The 24,992-nt window shown below is 44.7% G+C and overlaps 1 protein-coding gene across 1 annotated transcript in view; it reads right to left on the bottom strand.

Annotated features, from left to right (window-relative positions):
- Positions 1-2,093: 2,093 nt before the first annotated feature.
- Positions 2,094-24,992, bottom strand: part of LOC135907643 (chymotrypsin-2-like) — a 29,692-nt gene continuing 6,793 nt past the window's right edge. The window contains exons 4-8 of the mRNA XM_065439339.2: positions 22,232-22,338; positions 17,211-17,352; positions 10,450-10,561; positions 5,845-5,996; positions 2,094-2,482 (exon numbers count right to left, since the gene is read on the bottom strand). Coding sequence (XP_065295411.1) covers positions 2,264-2,482; positions 5,845-5,996; positions 10,450-10,561; positions 17,211-17,352; positions 22,232-22,338 — 732 coding nt within the window. The 3' untranslated portion in view covers positions 2,094-2,263. The remainder of the gene's footprint in view (positions 2,483-5,844; positions 5,997-10,449; positions 10,562-17,210; positions 17,353-22,231; positions 22,339-24,992) is intronic.

The following is a 24,992-nucleotide window of genomic DNA, read 5'->3' as shown; positions in this document are numbered from 1 at the left end:
AGTGTACTAGAGAGATGAAAAATTACATAAATATTATTATCAATAAGAAGAGATATGTTAAAGAAATAAAGAATAGCAGGCCAATTGCCTCTGCTTCAGTACTGTATCAAGTAATAAAACAAAATCATTTCTAATAGCACTAACTCAACACTTGAGTCAACCAAGAGAGCATGCTGGCTTCAGGATGATTCTACAAGGGACCATATCCATGTCATCAATGAGGTAGCTGAGAAATCAACAAAATACAATCAACATGTCCATATGATCTTCATAGATTATGAAGAAGCATTTGATTCTGTGGAGATGCCAGCAGTCATGGAGGCATCGCAACATCAAGGAGTGAAGGAGGCATACGGGAATATCTTCGTAAATGTGTACGAATGCACCACAACTACCATGGTTTACAAGAAAATTATATATCTACGTTTCCAGAAAGGGGTCACTATCTCTCGAATGCAATTCACTGCATATTTAGAAGTATTCAAGCTATCAGAATGGAAAGACTCTCGAATGAGAATCAGCGGCGAATATATCGGCAACCTTAGATTTGCAGATGACATTTTCCTGTTCAGTAACACTGGGGATGAATGGCCGCAAATGATCGAAGACCTTAATCGAGAAAGTGTCAGAGTAGGATTGAAGCTTGTTATGCAGAAAACAAAGGTAATGTTCAATAGCCTGGCACGGGAGCAATAATTTATTATCGCCAGTCAGCCTCTAGAGTCTGTGCAGGAGTACTTTTAGGTCCAAAGTTTCATTCACCGAATAAATATGTTTATTCTCTCTCTCACTCACCCACGGGGCACCCTGATAATGTGAACGAAATTTACAAATGAATAAGAATGGGCTAAAGTGCCTACAGTAGGCATTGCCAAATCCTGACTGGAAGCTTACAACTGTCGTTGAACAGTGTACAGTCATTGTATTCTACCGGTGTTAACATATGGGTCAGTACCTTGGAGGGTAACACAGAAGCCGAGAACAAATTAAGGACCATGCAGTGACCGATGCAACCAAAAATTTCAAGCCTTACGTCAAGAAATGGGGAGAGAGCGGTGAGTGCCGCAGATTATGGGGGGGATAGCCGATATTCTAGCCGACCTTGAGAGAAAAAATGGAGCTGGTCAAGCCGTGTAATGCGTTGTGCGGTGGGCCCTTAGAGTTACAGGATGGGTGCCGAGAGAAGAGAAGTGCAGTCGAGGACGGCGGAAATTTAGATGGGGTGATGAATTTACGAGATTTGAAGGCGCGAGTTGGGATCAGCTAGCGCAAGACAGAGGTAATTGGAGATCGCTGGTAGTTGCCTTCGTCGTGCGATGGACATGAAAATAGGCTGCTCCTGCTGACGATGATCTTCATAAACACTATGTGGCATGCGGTTTTCATGTGAAATTTTTATGCGTATACTTCCCTTTTATTGCGTAAGCACACTTTGGTGAGTTGCCCAGCTCCGTCAGGCGAAAAGTCATAAGAAAAAGTTGGGGTGCTGTGTGTTCGCAAAAATGCGCAATTTGCTAAGGCATTTAATCGTTATAATAGTGTATATCTAGATGAAGCGACAAGGATGAATTTTAACCGAAAAACGTAAACATGATCGGGGAGAGTACGCATATAAACACACAGCGCTCCATATAAAGTGCATGGGGAAGCTTACAGTGAGGTTGGGCCAACCTAACTTTTTGGATGGGCCAACTTGAAGTTTGTGTGGGGGCGGGGGGCAGGATGTGCTGTTAAACATTGAAAAGCTGCTCTCCCTGATAAAAATCCGTTTCTTGATACTTCATAGATCACTGAGCGCCATTTACCGGGCATTGACATGCAGCTCTTCGATGCATTTTCCTTGCGATAGCAAATTATATGTACACTCGAAGCGAATTTCTGCCATCGCCTTGAGTTTTCGTATTTGAGTTGAGGGAGAACATCTCAAAATACCAGTACATTTGAAAGGGGTACACCACGGTGCTTTCTCACCTCCTTCCTTTCCCTTAACTCGTTCTCACTTGCTCTTAACCTGTGATGTTCCTGCTGAAGTCATAAACCAATGAGCCGAAACACAGTATTTGTGTGATTGAGCTGTTGTTTTCTTCTTCGCATTAAAGCAGAACAAACACTTTTATTAATAAACTCAGTTTAGGACACACTTCTCATCTTCAATGCCCACTGTTTCCGTAGGCGTTTTACAGCTACCTTTTTTCAATATGGTTAACCATTTCGCCAATGTTTTCGTCTTGAGTTTTCCACAACGGTGCAATGGTAGGGCGTCTTATGGCAAGCGACGTGAAATTTGTTTTCGGACCAACTTATGTTTCCTCCACATTCGGACGTTATGTAGAGCCTTTTCGATCCACTGCATGTGGCTGGACACCCGCGCGTATAACGTTGGTGTACTTGGGGGGCATTTGTACTGTCCAAAAGCAACAATTCCGACTTGCAGTGTTCTTCCATCGTCGCCCTTGAGCGTTAATGGTCCACCTGAATCCCCCTGTGGGTGACAAGGAAAGACATGATTATTGTGGGGGCACAATACAAAAACGAGTGTAAAACTGTTTTCTGATAAACTTTACTTTCAGCGAAGGTTTTGCTTTAGTAGCACGAGGAACAACGGTCATAACAAAGTTAGGCGCACTTGCAATGTCAAGACCTATTGACGTATCATTTTTATGCTAAATGTTTCTTGTCGGAATAATGCTAATGAAGTAAAAAATTTCATATTCTATACATCTGATCGGCAGAGTTGACGAAATAACAGAAAATCCCACTGGACGTTTCAGCAATAATCATAATTTTTTTCTCATAAACTGCCAGAAGCTCAGTTACTTGTGAACGGCATGTGGCTCTTCGTAGTTTCTAATTTACCAGCCTAATGACCTGCAATATGGCCGTAAATAACCTCAAGATTATTATTGAACCAGCCGATGCAGGTTATGTGAATAAGGCAGCAGGCTCCAAAAAAATTGAGCGCCGAGGCTTAAGCTCGAAGTGATGCGAACCATGGGCATTTGTGAAATTTCAGGTGTAGCCATGTCCGCCTGCACCATAATGCTGATAAATTGTTTGATTAGCATTGTTGATTCGCACACTTCTGAAAATATCTTTTTTTATATTTCTCGTTGTCGAATATCTTGAGCAAGAGATTACGATTCATACAGGAAATCATCGGACTTCAAAGTGCTAAAATAGCATTTGGTAGTGCTGCACACATCAAATCTACTGAAGAACTTGGGTCCGATAGCTTACCCAGTATCTTTTATTAACTGGGGGCAATATCTTACTGACCGCAAGCGGTCGTTCTCATTTGGTTGTTGTTCTTAAAACTAAATTACTATGATGTCAAGACAATCAGCTAAACGTAAAGAAGATGAAAGCAGCAGTCAATGTTTCAACTAGCGGACTTGTTTTTTTGTCAAGGCGACAAACTCTCTCCTCGGCACAATATATCATCATCATCATCATCATCATCATCACCAGCCTGGCTACGCCCAGTGCAGGCCAAAGGCCTCTCCCATACTTCTCCAACTACCCCGGCCATCTGCTAATTGTGGCCATGTTGTCCGTGCAACATTCTTAATCTCATCAGCCCACCTAACTTTTTACCGCCCCCTGCTACGCTTCCCTTCTCATGTGATCCAGTCCGTAACCCTTTATGACCGTCGGTTACCTTCCGCCCTCATAACATGCCCGACTCATGCCCCAATTCTTTTTCTTGATTTCAACTAAGATGTAATTAACTCGCGTTTATTCCCTCACCCAATCTGCTCTCTTTTATCCCTTAACGTTACACCCATCATTCTTCTTTCCATAGCTCGATGCGTCGTCATCAATTTAGGCTGAACCCTTTTCTTAAGCCTCCAGGTTCCTGCCTCATAGGGTAGTACTGGTAAGACAGCTAATATACAGTTTTCTCTTGAGGAATAATGCCAACCTGCTGTTTATGATCTGAGAATGCACACCAAACGCACCCCAGCCCCTTCTTATTCGTCTCATTATTTCAGTCTCATGATCCGGATCCGCGGTCACTACCTTCCCTAAGAATTTATACTCCCTTATTACTTCCAGTGCCTCGCTACCTATCGTAAACTGCTGTTCTCTTCCGAGACTGTTGAACGTTACTTTAGTTTTCTGCAGATTTATTTTTAGACCCACCTTTCTATTTTGCCTGTCCAGGTCAATGAGTACACATTGCAATTGGTCCCCTTAGTTACTAAGCAAGGCAATTTCATTAGCGAATCGCAAGTTACTAAGGTATTCTCCATTAACTCTTATCCCCAATTAGACCATAAATAGCAGCAAAAGTGACAATAAATGAGACTATAAATGTACTGGCCGAAGGCAGTGCTCATGAAAAAAAAAGACTAAATATATTAAGGAAAGAATGGAAAGGATAAAAATAAATAAGGGAGGTGCAAATTATAAAAAAAGATAAAAAAAAGAAGGAACTAAACAACCAAAATAAATATAACCAAGAGCTCTATAGTTTGAAATTCAGCATAGCAAATTGATTTTAAAGCTCCCTTTGAAAAGTTCATGCAATAAATGTCCAATATTCCAAAATGCCCAAAGCGAATGAAAAGCAGTAGGCATTACCTATGCCTAATTTAATGGCATAGTTAGAAATTTAGCATAGCGAATAGATTCTAAAGCTTCCTTTGAAACTTTTATGCCTGTTGGTTTTTATCGAATTTTGTACTGTCTGGATACTGGACTTTTAGTGCACGAGTGTTTCAAAAGGAGCTGTATATTCATTTCGCTATGCGAAATTTCAAACTATAGAAAACAGCAGTTGGTTATTTTTCACTGAGTTGTTTAGTGCTTTCTTATTCTTTATTTATTATTGCGTTGTCAATAATATTCCAACTTTCCCACAAGCCTTTCTTTATTCATTCTTTTCGTTCTTTTATTAATATGGGTTTGAAGTGTGCTGTTACCTGCCGAATCTACAATGAGAAGTCAACCGACTGAAATGTGGCACTACCTCACATTCCTTCACCTGCTTTCAGTAGCACATAAAATTTCTTTTCGATTGCGCACCCTCAGCGCCGTTAACTCACCCTCGGTCGTCACCTCGCCCATCCGCTTTACACTCTTCCCCCTTTAGAAGAACAATGTGTATATATACTGTGCCGTGGACAGCATACGTCGTCTTGAGAAAGACAAGTCCACTTGTGGCTCCTGCTTTCATCTTGTTCACGTTTTACTCTCCGTCTTGAATTTTCATCTCCCGCATTCCACAAGTATTCTCAGGACTATTGTCAGGAGTGTCACAAATCGTATGCTAGGAACATTATTATTTTTACATGCAATATTGACGCAGCTATCAAATTTTCTCAATCTCCTTCAGTTAGACAATTTTTTGATGAGTGTGTAAGGCCACTTCTCATCGGCCATGAAAGTAAATGATGGAAACATTTAATCAATTTGTTTATAATCTCACTTATTTTTCAGCGAAATTGTGTTTAATTTGCCAATTCATCTGATTTACCAATACCTGTGCACATTTTCTTGTTTCCTTTTGTATTTTGCTGCTCTATGTAGCTGGCAGTATAGTATAAGTAACCGTAGCTGGCTTTGTTAACGCTGCTCCTTCAAGTTTTTTTATTAGTATTGTTCAGAGACATAAATAATCTCGAAATAAATGGAAACACAAAGGGTGTTTTAAGCAACCTGACTCATTGATTACATTAGGGACAGGCAGGGGGAGGGGTGAGGCAATATCACCGTTTATTCGATCTGTTCCTAACGCACCTAGATAATTAAGGGGTTATATGCACGTGCAATTGACGCTGTACAACTTGGCGCCTCGATTGATGTCTGAAGCCGAAGTCACGGCTCCAATTGCCTGCTTACCCTGCAGTCTCCAGTGTCTATCCCGAAGGCGCAGATTAGAGGTCCAGGTGTGGCGAGTTTCCTATTTCTCACTGTTCTTAGCTCATCTTGGCACAGCTCATCCGTGACAGCAACAACTTCAGTACGCCGAAGGCTCTTGCTGTGCTTTGCCGCTAGAGAAAGAAATAAAAAAAAGGCAGAAGGAGATTGCACTTCCAGTTCCAGTCGGTGAAAAAAATTGGAGGACGCTTAAGCTTCGCCTTCAAGAGTGGGACGCGACAGCGTTCCCGTCGACCCGCCAAGGGGTATAAGACAATGCGCTACGGCACAGCAATCACTTACGATGCGCCCCGCATCGGACTTAGCGCCCACCTATCACGCGGTGAACGTCGAGCAACGCAGCGTTCGGCGCGACAACGAAACGTGCGCCTGAGCGAACGAAACGAACCAAAGAACTCGGTGTCTCGGAGGGGAAACGATCTGCGCCTGCCAAACGTCGTGATCGGCACGGGCAGAGAGATAGATAGTAATCTAAACCGGAAGCACGGCGAAGCGTCGTCAGGGGAGAGGGAGTCCCGCGACGCGCCTGGCAGCGGTCCCAATGCGCGCGCGGCGCGCCTCCTGTCGGGGCAGCGCCGTACATTGAGAGGAGGGGGTCTTCTGTGTTTGCCGCAAGATGGCTCTGCGTGTGCGGAAAGCGCGAAAGAAATGCGGCGGAAACGCACTTCGCAACTCGTGTAATTGTGACTTCTGTACGTTACATGTTCATAATTACCGATATACACCGCAGTATAACTTTCCACGGCTGGTTTCGAAGGCAACACCGCATTCACTAGAGGCGCGTTTGCACCGCTTGGAAGCATCGAACTCGTGGCTGAGTGGTAGCGTCTCTGTCTCACACTCCGGAGACCCGGGTTCGATTCCCACCGGGCCAATCTTGGAAGTTGCTTTTTATTTATGAAGCGCCTGCCGTGATTTATCGCTCACGGTCAACGCCGCCGACGCCGACACCCGACGCCGACGACACCGGCTTTTCTGCGACACGAGCTCCTTAACGCTATCGCGTTAAAAAGGAATGCCTTCCTGAACGAGTTGAGGTAGGGATGGGATGCGTGAACCATGGAATTTAGTCTGAGAGGACCACGGCGTCTCAAACGACACCATCCGCAACTTGGACTAGAGGGGCAGCGTCTCGACGACAGCGCCTCGAAACGCCAGCTGCCGCAAGGGAAGAATGCGGGAACGCTCCCCACACCACCGCTGCTAGATCTGTCTTCAGGACCGGCGCGCATACCTAGACTGCGCTATTTTTGAAACCGGCCTAAGAAAGAGGCTAAGAAAGAAAATGCGCTACTGAAACTAGGAAACGCGACATCTTCAATAAATTAGGAGAACGGACGACTTCCTAATATATGGGGTCAATGATTCAACAGCATAGTGTCACGTTGCGGTCACACACTGGCGCAGTGGAACAAACCCCAGTCAGGAAACTGTCTATTGGACGAACCTGAGCCCAGCAATACAAGTAGCACAACGATAGTGGCGACCATCGTCGAAATCTTATCTGCGTCTCAAGCCCATCGGATTTAATAGGCGACTCGTGGACAGTTCCATCGTAATCGCTGATGCTTGCCTACCTTAATTTCAGAAAGTAGACTACTAGCGTCGCGCATATAATGCACGATGCTAGTAACAAGGTCCGGTAACAGGGTAATGAGGACAACAAGGTCCGGCAAGAACATAGACAAGAGATAGTATGAACGGTAACATTTGAGTGGGTTCCAAATCAACCACGCGCGTCCAGCCCTAAGCGATAACTTTAGGCTGTTAGTGGTTAAAATTCGGTCCCCCGAAAACGTATCAGCAAGTAGAGTCGAGTGCAAAAGTTTAGAGACCACGGCATACGTAAAGAAACAAGATTTGTTTCCTCTAGCACACCCGTGCAAGGTCAAAAGACATAAAAGTATGGCGCTCGTCAAGCAGGCGCACATGGACAGTACACTCGATTTCATGTTTTATGCCAAAGCACTGCAGAAAAGAATTTAGTGGCACTTCTGCTCTTTGAACTTTCGCACTTGACTGCACACGCGCCAGCAGCGGTGAAACACTCAAGATGCCGACACGAAAAAAGAAATTAGGAAGAACCAGCCCCAGTTGCTATCCAAAATTACGTTTAGCGTGCTTTGGGAGTTATCAAAGAGTTATATTAAAGACGTCTTTTATTACGACCGAGCACACTGGAAAGCAAAACCGATAGCCACAGCTCAGCTTATCTAAATGAGAAGGTATAGCTCCCTGTCATAAGGCAACTACTTATGTAGCCTTTCTTAATTCGCCGTTAGGCGTAACCCGCTGGTAGCATTTCAAATTCAAAATTTGTTTCAATTGTGCCCGCAGCAATAGCGACGAGTGAATCGAACTTTTTCTAAGGCCTGAAATGCCCGAGTTACCGATTGTGCACATATTCAGAAGATCAAAGCTTAGAAGAATAAACACGAGACATGCATTTTTTTTATCGCGAGAATGCTGATTCCCATTCTTGCTTTCACCAAAATGTGCGAAACCTGCTAATGCGCTTCACCGGACATCTACTTTCAGCTAGTCGAGATAGGTCTAAAATCGTAATAACGGAGCATGAGAAAGACTGCTCGCGGTATTTCTCGTATTCTGCAGCCGTGGTTAAAAATGCGTCAGTTTACCCACAAAAATTAGGGTGCCTTGACCAGAACCCCCACCATAGTCCCCCTACTCGCAGCCTAAGAATGTTTTCATCTTTATATAACAAGAATTTCTAGACTGCCCGTTTGACAATCTCGACGAAAAATGTTCATGTTTTCGCTCATGTGTTGATGTTAAGCCAAACTAGTCGAAGTTCTTGTGGCACTACTATAAGTTCTCAGCCTGTCGCGCAGCCTTCCATGCAGCCTGCTGGAGAGCCTTGTTGGCTTTTTTTGTACAAATCTCGTTATTTCAAAGCACCGTCTTATCTCATTTTGTGCCTTTTTCTTTCTGCATGACCTACACAAGCAATTATCACAACCCGAACCTTTCTGAGTGTCTTGCTACTTGAAAAGTTCAGTACATGAGATTGCGGGAAGGGCTGAAAATATTCAACACGTGCAATTGCGGAGACGTTGACCAGACTCACCTGCGGCGGCTGGCAAAGCTAAAACGGCCGCCTACCATTTTTGACACTCGCACCTCACCCACATCAAATATCTAGGCTGTTCGGTAACCACACTGGCTCACCATAAATATTCCTACGTGCCATAAGCTGCACAAAGGCCAAAATGACGCGATACAAATGTCGTCTAGGATATCAACTATCTCTTCCATTTAGGATTATTACACCGACAATGATTCACTGCACCACATTTCTTCAACCAAACCCTGCGTTCTATACTAAAATATTTTCTCACACTGAAGCCCTATCTGGGCACTATGTCAGATGGGTGAATTTTCACAATGCATACGAAACTCAGCATGTGTAAAAACCTATATAAGTACAAACAGCCGCTCAAAATACAAATAACGTTCACCTACACGGAAGATTTCAATCAACGGGAGAGTGGGCGCACGACCAGCTTAGCTGCAAGTAATGAAGATCGGGTACGGAGAACGTCAGGCTCGTAGAGATGGCTCCTAGGTAATCTCAGCTGCTTCTAGGTAATCGGCGATATTCCATAGTCACTCCCGTTACTATGGGCCCTGCGCCCCTCATATTGCCTTGCAGGGAGCCTCAGGCGAGGGCTTCTGTCGCGCATTTTTTTCCCCAAAAATAGTCCCCAGAGGGAAATCTGGAAAGTTTTTGCTGCAAAATCTTCCTTTGAAACGTGCATTTGCCAAAGTACTATACGTGGGGCGAAGCACTTTGCTTCATCCTCGTCTCACGGTCAGCTAAACTTCAGTCGAAATGGTATCATTGCAGCCGCTACATAGTTAAGAGTAACTGGATAAGTGCGGTTCTTCAACGAACCTTTTTTAACGTAAACTTGGAACCTTGAATATGTGCCGGTCTTCAGGGACAAGAAAAAATAATTTAAATTTCCCCGGATGCAGGCGGAGCTGAACCCTCGTCATATATTGGCGTATCAGCTAACATTAATAAATGTTTTCAACAACAACAAAAAAGATATAACGAACACGGTGCAACATACCGTTATAAAACTATGGTGTTCGGTTGTACACCGTAGGCCCTGTAATTTTATTTTGTATTCGCGTTTTTCAAATTTTTCTTTTCCTTTCGCTGAGCAGCTTGGCTAAGTTTAGCTTGGACACACAATATAATCAGACGCACTTGTTTCAATATATATTCCCACATTCCTCATACATGACCGGTTTCGGCCTTTGCAGTACGGTCTGTCGACACTTTGCTTCAATGCTAATCGATCTAACTTTGGCATTCATTGTGAGATTGATGTTGCCGGATTTGTTGGCTATGACAACGATCACGCGACGAAGCTTTAAGGTTGAATTCATCACACATTTATATGAGTTGATATATAGCTTTATTGTGCTTTTACGTATGTGATTTCATTTTGCACGTCTGTGGTCTTTCTTATTTGCCCATATTCTTGTGAAGAAGAGAACCAATGTCCAATTAAAGGTGGAAATCGTGGTACTTACGTCCTGTCCTACCCCAGCCGGCGACAACAAGAATCTTTCCTGCAACGTTCATTTTCTGTGTAGGCAGGCACACTGGTTTCATGAATCTGTTGAATTCCAGATCCACTGGCAGCTGTTAAGTGTAACGTTTAGTAGGGATCAATTGTAAACAAACCGAACATATTCTCAACAGATAACGTCCTGCTTACGTGACACTGCTTTGATCTACACTCAATTTTGGAGCTAAAGTCATATCAATTCTAATGCACTGTTCCGTTGCTGAGCAGTATCTTTTTTCGCATATAGGCCTCTGAGGAAATAGTGTACAACACACATCTGTCTACCAATATAACAGTGATGCTGCTGTTTAAGAACAAAATTTTGCCAAGGTTTAACTGGCCAAACGGTAGTTGCATTTGCCTATAATTGTGAACTGCGATTCAACAGGTTCTATTTTATCATAACAAAATGTACTAGGTTATTCAATGGAAGCTGTATTTTCTTAGCGCCAAATCTCGCAGCAGCTACATCTGAAGAATTATTTCAAATGCGACAGCGTTATTCGCGTTCAAACGAAACAGAACTTCACTGTGTAGCCGTGTGGCCGTAAGTGGACAGAAGACAAATATTTCCAGTAATGAACTATTCATAGCACTACTCACCGTAGGAACCATCTTTACAGCATGCTCCACACCAAAAAACAGTAGGTTGACCAGAGCAATCATGCAACACTCATCACAGTCATACCATAAAGCATTCATTTCATACTCGGCGCACAATATGAGACAAACAGATTGGAGTTACGAAAGGTATGACTGCAAATGGGCATGAAGTAGAATGAATGTCAGTGAATTTGAGTAGACCTTAATATGAAAAGTGAGTGCCAGCTGACCTAAAGGGACACTAAAGAGAAGAATGATTTCTTCTGCATCAGTAAATTACCGTTGTACAACACCAAAAACACCACTCTTACAACGCTAAGACGCTTGGTAAGCCAGAAAAAGCGCAAGAACGAAATACGGGTGGCGGCGCCTATTTGAGTTCCCGCACCTGGGGGCTGTGACGTCTTGGATTTTTATGGCATCTTCTAGGGCCTACTAATTGTATATAGCGGTAGAGATTGACTACATTGTGTTCCAAAGGAACCAAATTTTAAACATGGCAAGTTTAGGGAACCTGGTTGCCACGCTAAGCTGATGTGTATTCTTGTTTGCTGCGATCTCCGCATGTTCTTTTTGCCTATATATGCCCACGGGCTGCTGTGAATAAAACAGTTGAAAGTTACCGCCTGTGCTGTTTATGTGTTTTCTCCCTCTGTACCCGTCTTATTTGCGGTCAATATGATATGTAGCTTTATTCAGCCAACGTGGCTCAAAGGCGAAAACATACTTTGGAATCCCTGACGTCACGCTGACGTACCGGCGCTGGGGTTTCAGCGCGAAATTCAAATACTGATACTTGGACCTTCATTTTCTCATTTAATAATCAAATGATTTTTTTTTAAATTACTGCCTGCAGGGCTCTCAAATAATGCTTCATTAGTCTAAATGGATTTATTGTTTCGCTTTAGTGTCCCTTCAAGCATCACCAAAGTTCCATGACAGGGAGTGTTTGGGTTGGAGCATGTTCGAACGTGAGTAAATGCTGGACATCATGAGTATGTGAGGACGCATGTACGAGCACCTGTGATGATGATGATGATGATGGTGGTGGTGGTGACGATGATGATGATTGGGGCCTATTGACGCAACGTCCAGCAGTGGCAAAAAACGCGAAGGCTATTATAAGAACTTGTGGGTGGCGGGAAAAATAAGTGACTGCTGACAAGTGTCTATGTGCGTGAGTAGGATTAACATTTGTAAGCGGTGATGAACGTGAATAGACATAAGTATAAGTGAGTATGTAGCCCGCAGAAATATTTGTGAATAACCATGACTGAGTATTAACCTATTGTACAAACCTTTAGATGGTGCCATGCCTTCTAACAAGGCTCAGTTCTTGCGAACGCGGCGCCCACGAAAGCGGCTTCTTTCAAATTTTTACGATCACGGTATGCTTAGCACGTGACGAAACCTTATACCTAGCTGTCTTCTTAATCGCAAGTTCACAAACTTAAATATTGGTTTAATGCTGCATTCGGTAGTTAGATTCAAAAAATAAATATTACTATATAAGAAAGACAAGGGGACACATGATAAGATACTGAGGCAAACACTAATGTAATATTTTCTTTATTAATCTTTAGCAGCCTATATGTGCCGACATTTGTGACAACTTTTGTGCACGTTTTTTCCTTTTTAATGATGGATGGATGGATACAACTTTCTTGTATCCATCCATCCATCCAGCGATTGACAAATGAAAACACATTTTTTTCCTCTGGCCTTTCTTTTGAAGCTTCAGCTCCATCACGTGGATTTTTTCCAAAGTTTCTACTGCTAAATGCTACAACCCCCTCCCCACCTCACCGCCGTTCAGCTCCCACAAGAATCACACTTCGCTTATACTTACTGTATTGAATGTGTAACCTACCACCGCTATCAAGAGAAGATGCCAGTTTCGCCGGAAAGCCGAAGCATAGATTGCGATAGCGAATTAGCAGACAGCCACACGAAGTAAGATTGGTACTTTCATCGACCGTATCAACTTGTAAACATTTGCTTCCCAACTAAGTTAACAAGCATGGTGTTTCCGGTCGCTGTTTCCGCTGCGCCGGAAAACAGCAAGCCGCTGTTTTCCGGCGCAGTTCCAGCCGGAAAACAGCGGCGCCCTCCTTATTATGCCTCGCGACGTTGGGTGCATCGCGCTCGAGGGAAGACGGTGCGTTTCCTCCCCGCTTTCGTTCCTTTCGCCCGGGTGACATTTGCGAGAATGAACTCAGTGACATGGATGAAAATACATAGATGGCTAAAGCGCGCCAATGTCTGAACCTGAAAAGCACGGCAATAAAATGTAGGGAAGATGTCAAGGCAATTGGCAACCAGGTACAGTGTAACTAAAAGTGTAAATAGACAATCAGAAGTCATCAGAAAGGAAGCTAGAGGAAGAGAGACTGTAAATTCGATACCAAGAATGGAAACGAAAAAGACCGTGGAGATTTACAAGAATGACAAGAAATAAAATAGGAGGGAAAATCTGTACGATAACACAGAGGGAAGTCGAGCTGGTTCGCCATGGACAAAAACATACCGGAGCAGATGTACGCAACAGGAGGCATGTTTCTGCCGCAGCAAAAAGCCAGAGGCAACTCAGCATAACTTGATGGAAGGCGACGGTTTTCGCCCAGCGAAATCGTTGGGAAACGTCCACCTTCCAGAAGCGCTGAGTTATGGAGTTGATGTAGGCATTAACCGGTCAGTCGAAGTAAGTATGGGTGAGACGTTTCGAGTATTGGTGGAAGAAAATCAGAAAACAAATTGATAGCAGGACAGCCGTTGCAGGCGTATCTGGCTATACATAGCAGATATAGAGGATATAAGGAAGAGAGAAAATATCAAGAAGACATAGACAGAATGCTAGACATAAATGTCTGCAGATTAATTGAGCAGTTTTAAATACAACGCCACTGATCATCAAAAAGAAACTGCACAAATGCCCTCTCATGTTCTTTAGGGCCTGGTTGCAAACAAGATTATCTATAATGAATTGGTGATGTATGACTAACTTTCCAGAAACTCTAAATTTGAAGTTGTTGAAGAAAGACCGAAAGTTGTGGTAAAAGAAAAGCTGCTAAAAATTTGTGTGCAGCAGACACATGCAATACGGTCTGTTCCAAGAAGTTCATCCCTGGTTGTAGCATAAAAGATAAAGCTGCTTTCTATACGACTAGACAGCAAGAAACACAAAAAACAGACCACAAGCGAGGATCACAGGTCTTCATTGAAGACACCCCCACGAAATCCAACATCCAGCTTCTGTGTACGATTTTGTTACTGCATTTCTCTGAAAGCATTTGCCCTTACTTCAGCTGTGATAGTTTCGGATACATTGTTAAGCAGCCCGAAAGCAGAAAGCAGACTTTATTAGCTCGAAGTTGCGAAATATTTGGTTAGCACCGTATTTCGGAAGCACCGAAAGCACCGAACTGTTCATTGTGCGCCTTTGGTACATAAAGCCGTGTGAACCTTCATCCGGAATAGTTAGATATACTGAACGAATAATTACGAAACGGCTACAGCATTTCTTAACCCATTAAAGACCAGCGTGACCATATGGTCACGTTAGTCTGCACAGTGGATTTCAATTAATTAAGATTAACAAAACGGCACCAAAATCACCTTTGACATGCCGATTGACAGATTAGAGTCCCCTTTATGGATACCAAGTGGCAGCAGCTGTCAGTCGTTTTGTGGGAGCCCCTCGCAGAGGTGGGAATAAGTGTTGCTATGCGAGTAGCGTCGCGATGCATCGCTCCAAAGGTTAAGTGTTTTTTTTCTTCACTACTTGCTTAAGCAATTGTTGGATATCGTTACCTGCATATTGCTCTTTGAATATGTGACCTCCGAGGAGCATTTTGGAAAGAATTATGTTTGATTTATCCATGAACGAGTACGTTATCTTGTGCGTTGCCATATGGTCACGCTGGGCCTTTAGGATACCGCTTTCTTTTTTTTTCAAACTGCATTCTCATCTCTTGCACGGCTGCTGGCGCGTTCCTAAAGTGGTTATTTGTTATTTTATTGTCTGAATAGGTAGATGTTGGAAGAAATAGCGAAGATACTCGAAGAGGAAGATGACGATGTGTCAGTAATTTAAATCGAGCTGCCAGATCTGGCAGCTCGATATAGGTTAGCACCTATTTGGATGAACACTCGGGCGATGAAGACTCAGACAGGCTTATTGACAATCTAAGTGGGCGCCAGCTATGAGCCGGCGCTGAAGCTGTTTTCTCCGACGGAAGCAGCATTGGTGGATGCGAGTCTGACCACAACGACCCCGGCGGGCAAAGTGACGGAACATCAGAGGTGTCTTCTGCTGCAGTTCATGCGGCCATTCCTGCGAAATTATCCACGGGTTCTAAGTGGACGAAGGGTGATCTCCAGAAATGCCTTGGCATATTTCCCGACCCAAACTTTGCTGCTTAAAGTGACTTTTCAGCTGTTGAGTTGTTCGAACTCTTTTTTAACGAAGCCGTCGTGGAGCTGTTAGTCGAACAAACAAGAAACGTTATTTTGAATATGCCTGATCCAAAGGTTACCAAAGAAGAGTTAAGATAAGTTTTCTTGGAGTACTTGTTTTTTCCGGCTATAACCGCTTGCCAGAGAAAAAGTGCTATCGGGACAGCGGCACGGATATGTGCAATCACTTCATAAAGATAATGTGATTCCTGCACGGAGTGAAATGCAAGCATAACACTAAGTGACAATTTGGCAAAGTTGCGCCCATTGATGGCACTATTGAAAACAAGATTTCTAGAGCACTTTGAACCTGTGCCTCACCTGAGCTATGACGAAAGTATGATTTAGTATTATGGTCGTCATGACTGGAAACAGTTCATACGCGGAAAGCCTATCCGCTTCTGGCATATAGTATGGCGCCTAATGCCAAGAACGGATACCTTGTAAACCTCAAAGGGTATCAAGGCAAGCAGGGGGTCTCGGAACGTCTAAAAACATGAAAAGAACTTCGGAAAAGCAGCGGCGCCACTTCTTCAAATGCGGGGTGAACTCGCAGCAGAGACGTACAACCTTCCTTTTTTTCTATTTTGGTAATTTATTCACAAGCATGCAGCTACTCAGGCATCTCAAGGCACAGGGCTACGAAGGCACGGGCACAGTGAAGCAGAACCGTGTTCAGAAAGAATGCCCTATCGCTTGACCAGAACTCGTCAAGCGCCAACGTCGCAAGCACGAAGAGCCCGTGCTGAGCGACAATGGGATAATTGTTGTCCGCTGGATGGACAATTCTGTAGTAACGATCGTAAGCACCATTCAAGGCGTAGAGTCAATGTCATCTGCAGACAGGTACTCTCGTGTTCAAAAGAATCGAATCAAGGAGGCCCGTCCAAACACTGTTGCTCAGTACAAGATTTATGGGAGGTACGGACCAGATGGATGCAAATGTAGGTGCCTACAGGTTTGCGATCCGTGGCAAAAAGTGGTGGTGGCCGATTTTCACTTGACTTTGTGATGTATCTATCAGTAACGCTTGGACGCTAATTCGTAGCACAGGGTTCAACGTCACGCACGAGGAATTCCGCAGGCAAATTGCACAAAGCTACCTGATGCGATGGGACAATAAGCCTAGAGGGCCTGGTCAATGCAGGATCCCGAAGACTGGTGATGTTCTGACTGGTACAGGGTATGACCAAGTAGCCCACTTTGTTGCGCCAATACCTAATGGCAAGAGGTGGAGGTGTGCATGAGATAATTGCAACAACGCGGTGCACCCAAAACGCACAGAGTATGACGTCGGCATGTGTATTCCATGATTTAAACCATATCACACTAAATAAGTGCTCGACTATTCGCTATGTATGCTTTTTGTGGCGTTTCATGGCTTGAAATAAATGTTTTTCACTTCGCGTATTTTGATGTAGCGTAAGGGCCCAGCGTGACCATATGATCACGGGCTGTATTTCAAAAACTAATTAGGCAAGAGTAATAACTTTTTGCATGTGAATTATTTATGTAAAGGTAAGTTAATATATTAAATTTATTTCAAGATAGCAAGAAAAAAAGAAACCGGTCCCTAATGGGTTAATGCGTGGGCATTTCCACGCTTTGCTACTGCTAAATTACTTGCATTATCGCAGATAGTGTATATCAGAAATGATGACTTACTTTCACAAGTGCCACGTCATGCACGATCTCCCGTCGTTTTACATATCTTGGGTGCGCGATAATCTTATGAGCGCGCACTCCAGTGAATTCGCCATCCAGCGTGAAGTTGTACATCACGTCTACCTGTGCCGCGTACCGGCCTCTGTAAAAGAACATGCGTCAACAAATCACACGAAAACAGCACATCCAGCAAGTGCACTTTTTGCCATACGCCATGGAGAAAAGAACGCGCACGAGTGGTCCTGGCTAGCCGGGATAGGTGTAAGCAATGCCTCCTTTACTTTACCACGTTGTCCCGTAAGCTTGGTTCCGTGCCCTCTCACTTTTTTTGTCTCCGCGAAAAGGCAGCAAGCGCCTCTCACGGCGAACGCCTGCAACTTAGATCACGTGCTGCGGCCTCTGGGATTACCATGGCATCTGCCACCCTCTCGATGGCCCGCGATAACGCTCGCTAGCAGACGCCTGCGCATGTAACGCACCGGCGGAAGCATTCAGCCGCCGCTGCCACATCCGCCGGAAGTTGAAAAGGCAACGAGCGCCCCCTCACGGAAATTATGCTGAACTAACGGAACCGCCGCTACAATGGAAAAGCGAGCAACGCGGCGGGCATCTAGCAAAAGGAGGCATTGGTTGAAGAGAGTGTGGCGGAAGTCACGTGGCATTTTTTCGGAAAAGAGCACTGGCGCTGATGCGCTGAATGTCAACGTTGCAATAGCAACCGCGCTCATGAGCTCTCGCTGCTGCTGTAGGCCTCTGAAAAGTGAGTTAAGATGTTTTCGGCCCGTGTCAGTCTTGCAACACATTGTGTTCGCGAGACAAGCTGACTTCGGAGTGTGGTGTGCAAGCTTTAAAGTTGTGCTTTTTGTGTGTGAGGTGTGCTGGTCAGCCAGACGAATGCATGCTCTAGTAATCACGGAACGATTTCTGTTGGACGTTGAAGACTTGCCACAGAAAAAGACAGGAGCGTGTCTGCTTCACTAAAGCTGTTACAGAAGTTTCGTAGGCTTTGTTCTGGTCAGCAGCACACACTTCCGGCGCGGCTCCTAGCAATGCAAGCTCTAAGCTCGCACCTATCTGCTCCGGTAACATGATTGGAGGTGCAAAGATAGATGCCACTCCAACATGGCTACACTTCCGGATTAAAAAATGTAATGTCAGGGCCTCTCCTATTTTGTTTCGTTCCTCCACGCCATATGGCATATCGGAATGCTTCAATATCTGCACTATGCCCTCGTATGCTCTGCAATCTACGCTCGTGCACGCAAACGTTCGACATTTTAAATTTTATGTTTTTAATTTCACTTGAAAGAATTTACTGTCATGGTTAGAATTTGCTTCCCGCAAGAAATACCGGGCCGTTTGGTGCTTTATTCCAGGAACCTGCGCTACACATCAACAATAAAATAAATACTTTTTATTTTAAACATTTTCAGCACAATTACATTCGTAGCCGCTGACCTTTTTTAAGTATTTCCGGCGGGTCAACCAAAAAACCGGGGTCATGCTTTATATTTTAGTCATCTTTAAGCTTCAGAGGCTATGACGCTGCGCTGATGATCTCAATGCTGCAGGTACGATCCCGGCCGCTGCGGCAGCATTACGGTGGAGTCGGAATGGGGAAAAAATGACCAACCCTTCCCCTAACCGGAAAATGATGTTAAGCTAAGCTTGTCCTGCGTGCACTTGGCTTTCATCACAGTGAAGTACCCGACAGGTAAAGGTGCCTGATCCTCTCGGCCTCCAGCTCCCTCAGCTCGAGATCTTCTCGTTGCTGTCGGATTGCCTGGGCTCAGGCGGTCCTGTCGGCGTGCCGATGGCGAGCCCTTTCACAGGCCAGTTCTCGCCGCCGCTCGCCGAACGCTGCCCGTTCCTCGGGAGGACGCACAACGTGTAGCCGTCCCATCCGCTTTCTGAATTTTGCGCAATTCACGTCTGCTGTCAATATATGGGCTTCTACGGGAGGGAAACGGACAGCCCCATATTTGGAATAATAATAATAATAATAATAATGTTAATAATAACACCTATATATACACAGATGCGTCGATTAAGCTAAAGCACACCACAGCTTCACTGCTCGGCCTTCTTCACACAGTGGGAGGGCTCATAGATTGTTTTCCAATGTTGCTGATTGATTCAAAAGAGCTCTAACATGAGTGGGCGGAAGGGGTTCGAGAGGCGCAAACCTGAGTTTTTCTATAGCGATACCCGCTAAAATTGAAAATACATGATCCAGCCTCAAAATGGGTATCATGGCGTATATGTTAGATACAAACATACATATGTATGTTTGTATCTAACCGTTTTCCTACCAACCTGAGTCTCTAATAGTCCGTGGTCGAGTACGTGGAGCATAGGGCTGTTTTGCTGAGGTAGGAGGTGTTGAGACAAACTATCAGAACAGCTTGGGTCGCTGAGTGTGAGGCATTGTTCACATACGTGCCGCCCGTTAACAAACGCCTTTCGTGTCGACGTGACTCACTGTGAGATGCAGGCAGGGCAGGTACCGCTGTTCAAAGAAATTCTTTGGTGTCGACTTGAGTGAATTGCTGTGTGCCACTGGCAATGTGCCGCTATAGAACGCCGAAAACGATCCCTTCAATTTTTCCGATGTTGAGTGGAATCGAGCGAATGTACAGCGTTTCCTCAAGGAGAGCAAGCCGACAAATTAGGAGGCTGGTGCCGCAATCACACTGTGCATGTGCCACTTTTCAAACAACGCCTTCCACGCCAACGCTTTAGTGAGCTGCGCCTTGAATGCACGCGGTATGGGTTGCTTTTCAATGAACATCTCACCCACTTGGGTCACCGAGCATGCGAGTCAAGCGAAGGAACAATTCTCAGTGTTCGCAGGCACCGGCGCGTTTCTCGTCTCGGAGGCCATGAGCGGATTTCTCGGCAGTGCCACTAGATGGAGCTGCGTGCCCAGAAATAAGGGCGAGACAGGCGCCTGATCTCGGCTCCCACCTACCCATCACCCTCATCTTCAATAAAGTTTATTTCCTCCAGAGGGCCGCCTGGTTGCCGCGCATGACGCGCTTCTCGGGGCTCGCACCCACTGACGCGTCACGGATTTCGGAGGCCATGCGCAGGCTTCGGGGCAGATGCGCTTGGTGGCGCTGAATGTTCTTAGGGAAGCGTAGAAGAGTCCCACTGCAGTATACACGTTTCTTACATAACTCTTTCCGACAGTGGCAAACGTTGAGTCGCCATGTATACTAACGTATTACCATCGACTGCCGTCATGAGATAGGTACCGGCGCTTTTCTTTGTACTGCTTTAGCGCCTTCCGCGAGATCTTTGTTCACTGACTGCCGTGGAGCAAAGTTAAGTGAACTAGAAAGGCGAGGCGTCCTGCTTAGAACTCCAGTTTTCCTTCTGGCTATCTAGCTATCACGCCAAAAACATCGGCCATTTGTGAATGCAGTGCTTCTTAAAAAAAAAGAAAAACTCACAGAATGCTTACGAGTGCGTAACGCGAATGATTAGGTGTTAGCTATGTTCGGCCTCGACGTTTTCGCTTCCGATATTGCTTGGGCACTTGAAGAGCCCGTTTCCTTCAATATGTGTCAATGCGACGAATATTTTATAGCGTTCATATTGAAACTGCTACGGTCCGCTGAGATGCTCGAGTACCCGCCGGCTTTCTAAGCGTACAGCGATGCAGTGGAACGTGGTATGACCACAATGGCATTATGGTGGTTCTGAAGTGGTGACAATGGTTTAAAGAGGAGAGCGTGAAGTACGGCAGCGAGATGACAATGGGATGACGAGTGAGTTTATGACAACGATTGACGGGACAACGACTTTATGACCACGGTGGCGTGACGACGACAGTACGACTAGGATGGAATGAAGAAGATGAAAAGAGGACAGCAGAAAGACCACGTCAGCATCATGACGACGGTGCGACAAGGATCCCCAGAGTATCGCGGTCTAAAACGCGGCCCGTTCGCATGGGTATGTGCCACTCTTCAGTGAACCTCTTGACGCCAACTTATGTGCAACTGCATGTGTGGGCCACTCTTCAGTTAACCTGTTTGATGTCAACCTGGGTCACTGTGTATGTGGCAGAGGTTACGTACGGTTCTCACGTCGGCGCCACAAGAAGGCTCGGCGTGGCCAGAGGGAACCGCGAAGCAGTTCACCGGCAGTACACGTCTCATATATCACCAGTTTCGGTTAATTGCACAGTTCACATAGTCATCGTAGGTACGTTCCGCCGGATTTCTTTTATTGAAGGAGAGGGGAGGGGGACAGTATGTCGCTTCACGACTTCTTTGCGCAATGTGTTAATTATCTGCTTCACGGTGCACCCGGGAGAAAGATGCAGATGCGTGGTGTACCGTGCATTGGGAGCACGTTAGGGAAACCCGGAGGGTGTAAATTAATCTAGAGTGCCCCACTAAGGGATGCGTCATAGTAGTATCGTGGTATTGGCAAGTGAATCCCCAGTCTTCCACTGGATAATGGTGGTAAACACGGGCCATCGAACCAAAACAGGACGTAAACACATAAGCAAAATGACTGCCAAAGATCAAGCAAGGCAAACCGGAGCGCAGCGTGACACAATATTTGAAGCTCTTGAGTAAATAGGAGGCTCAGAGCGGCGTCCAGACATCTGTACTGAACCCAAACACCTCAAGAGTTCTGTAGAGTGCAGAAAAAAAAAACGTCCGTGAAAATCTGTATTCGACAAGTTAATTTTGGGGAAATCCTTCATTCCCTTTTAGCTTTCACTGCGCTGCACCTTCATAAATATTTTACAACGATATTGCCTATTCTATTAGTAGAGGTGTTGCGTGTCATTGCATTGCCGAAACAAATAATATAGCTGCCCATCCCCAATGGAAATATCCTTCATTGGACCCGTCTTTTGAAAACGGGTCACTCCTAATTGAGAGGTAAATATAAATTGGCCACAGGTATTCTGTCAGACAAGTATAGTATGTACCTGCAGGCCCCTGCACAGAAAAAAACAAGCAGCGCCTCTGAAGCGTAGAGGCTTTGAAATGACTCACTTTGTCATCACACAATGCGCTGCCGTCAGAATAACGTTCCTTGTGATTATGCTTCCGCCGCAGTAATAAAAACCCTTCGACGATCTTTTCTTGCTGAAAACTGCAACCTGACGAAGGAAAAAGACCAGACGTCTTTTTTTAGCCTAAAAGCACATGAATGCAATTAATCATCTGTTCATTTAGTTATAGGCCGTTTGTTCCATCACAGTTTAGCTATAGTCCAGTGGGGAACATTCCGCTGACCATCGAACGGTTGTGAAAAAATGTCCACAACAATTGATATCCTGAACGCCAAGAGGTTACGTGTAACCGGCAACATCTGTGGGACACTGAGCAAACAAACGGTGTGGAGCTTTCAAAGGTAACCTGTGGTGTAAATTGCGCGCACGCACAGGCGTCATAATTATTAGGTTGTTTAATTCCCCGCGGCGGGATGAAGGCTTTACGAGGTGACCATCATGTTATCTCTGCCTTCGCCCGGAGAAATCCACCTGGTTGTAGCAAACTTGGTCAACCCACCGCACACTTCATTTTACTGCTACTTTTCCCCTTTTTACTTTTTTAACAATTTATTCACAACCACGAGTTGTTTTTTGATCATTCTAACGTTACGACACCTTACAGCATCTTATAGTTGTATTTTTTCATGTTTCGTTGTTGCTCTGTTCTTAAATATATTTGGCATCAGGCTTAGCAGGGCTGAACTCAGCCTCCCCCTACGAGACTTCCTTCTATATATACATCTCTTGTAACTCCTACCCCACTGCGGACATGAATGAAGTGAACTAATTCTGATACTGAATTTATCCTCTTCTGCCCTCTACTGTGTCTCACCGCTTCACTGACCATCCGCTCTGTAGCTCTAATAAGCAACCGATCGTCGCCTCTGTCCATAACACATTCCACCCAGTTCACACACTGGTCCGCTAACTCCCAAGATTTCAGCTACAACATTTTAGCGTCTTTGCAAGTCATGTTCTCTTTCCTATATTGAATGTTACAGCTACAAGTTTTCAGGTCATTGCTTGCTCCACCACCGTTTCTTCTATGTTCCGTGTGCTTAACTGAGAAGGCTTAGGAGTGAGGAACAACGGCGAATAACTCGGCACCATTTGGTTTGCAGATGGCATTGTCCTGTTCAGCAACAGTGGGGAAGAATTAATACAAAATATTGAGGTCCTTGAAGGAGAAAGTGTAAGAGTGTTGTTAAAGAATAATATGCAGAAGAACAAAGACAATGTCTAATAGCATGGCAAAGTAAGAAGAGATCAAAATGGTCAGTGAGCCTCTAGAGTCCGTGAAGGAGTACTTTTACCTAAGTCTAATACTCACAGGGGACCAAGATCAATGGAAGAAAATTTACAGAGGAATAAAAATGGGTTGGATTGCATGCGGCCGACATTGCCAGATCCTAACTGGGAGCTACCGCTATCATTGAAAAGAAAGGTGCACAGTCAATGCATTCTACTAGTGCTAACATATGGGGCAATAACTAGGAGTTTGACAAAGAAGCTCGAGAACAAGTTGAAAACCGCGCAAAGAGCGATGGAACAAAGAACGCTAAGCGTAACGCCGAGAGACAAGAAAAGAGCGGCATAGATCATAGAACAAATGGGGATCGCCGATATTCGAATTGAGATTAACATAAATGTGAAGCTGGGCAGGCCATGTACTGCTTGGGATGGATAACCGGTGTACCGTTAGAGTTACAGAATGGGTGCCAAGAGGAGGGAAGCGCTGTCGAGGATGGCAGAAAACTTGGGTAATGAGCTTAGTAAATTTGCAGGCGCAAGCTGGAACCGGTTGACGCGGGACAGGGGTATTTGTAGATCGCAAGGAGAGAGCTTCTTCCTGCAACGGACACAAAACATGATGATGACGGCGACGACGACAACGACGATGACGATGATGATGATATTTCTACTCCATGATATTGTTAAGCTGTAGCTCATGACCGGAAAGCATAGGATGATTGACTGACTCCCGTTTCCGCGCATCCATTCTCGCTCAGACGCAGGACGCGATTAACGGACTGCCAGGACGTTAGAAGCAAATGTAACTTAGCACAGATCACAATGATAGATTATCTGACTTACCAAACAGCGTAAAGACACGCATAAAGAGTCTTAATTTATTTATTCGGTACTGTGGATGCCAACTTTCTTTGTAGCATTACAGGAATTAATTGTAAAAAAGCTGCTTTAAATAGATGTCGTGAGGTTACAAAGCAGAACAAAGAACCACGAGCAGCAACGAAAAAAAACCTGTGATGTGCTTTGTCGAGAAATCAAACACAATCGCAGCAATCCCTATGTGACCGCAATGATTCCGGATCAAACGTGAAACCACATTTTTTTAATATAGGCCTGGCCATCTTTGTACGAAGCACAATCCACCAATAATGTGGCTCGTTCGTACGGCACCACCAAACTTACCCAGATTGTCACCCATCTGTTGCAGCGAACCATGATGCCATAGAGGGCGGCACAACTCAACCGTTTTATGTTACGCCGGCAACCGATCATAGGCGTGACATATTACGCTTATATATGTTGCTCTTTTTGCTGTTATTGATGCGCACGAAGTCAAGTTCCCGTGTCGAAAGATTAGCTCAAGGCAGAAACACCGCTTTTTTTATAGTTACGATCACTCGCGTATACCGAAATTATCAGATTTTAACAGACCTTTGATTATAACGAACACCCGTACTTTTCACACCAAGAAGTATTTAAAAAATGCCATGTCTTCCATTGAGCATCTT

Source organism: Dermacentor albipictus, chromosome 10, assembly GCF_038994185.2.
Source record: "Dermacentor albipictus isolate Rhodes 1998 colony chromosome 10, USDA_Dalb.pri_finalv2, whole genome shotgun sequence".
Lineage (NCBI taxonomy): Eukaryota > Metazoa > Arthropoda > Arachnida > Ixodida > Ixodidae > Dermacentor > Dermacentor albipictus.
The sequence above is the reverse complement of the archived record's forward strand: the minus strand, read 5'-3'. Positions and strand labels throughout refer to the sequence as shown.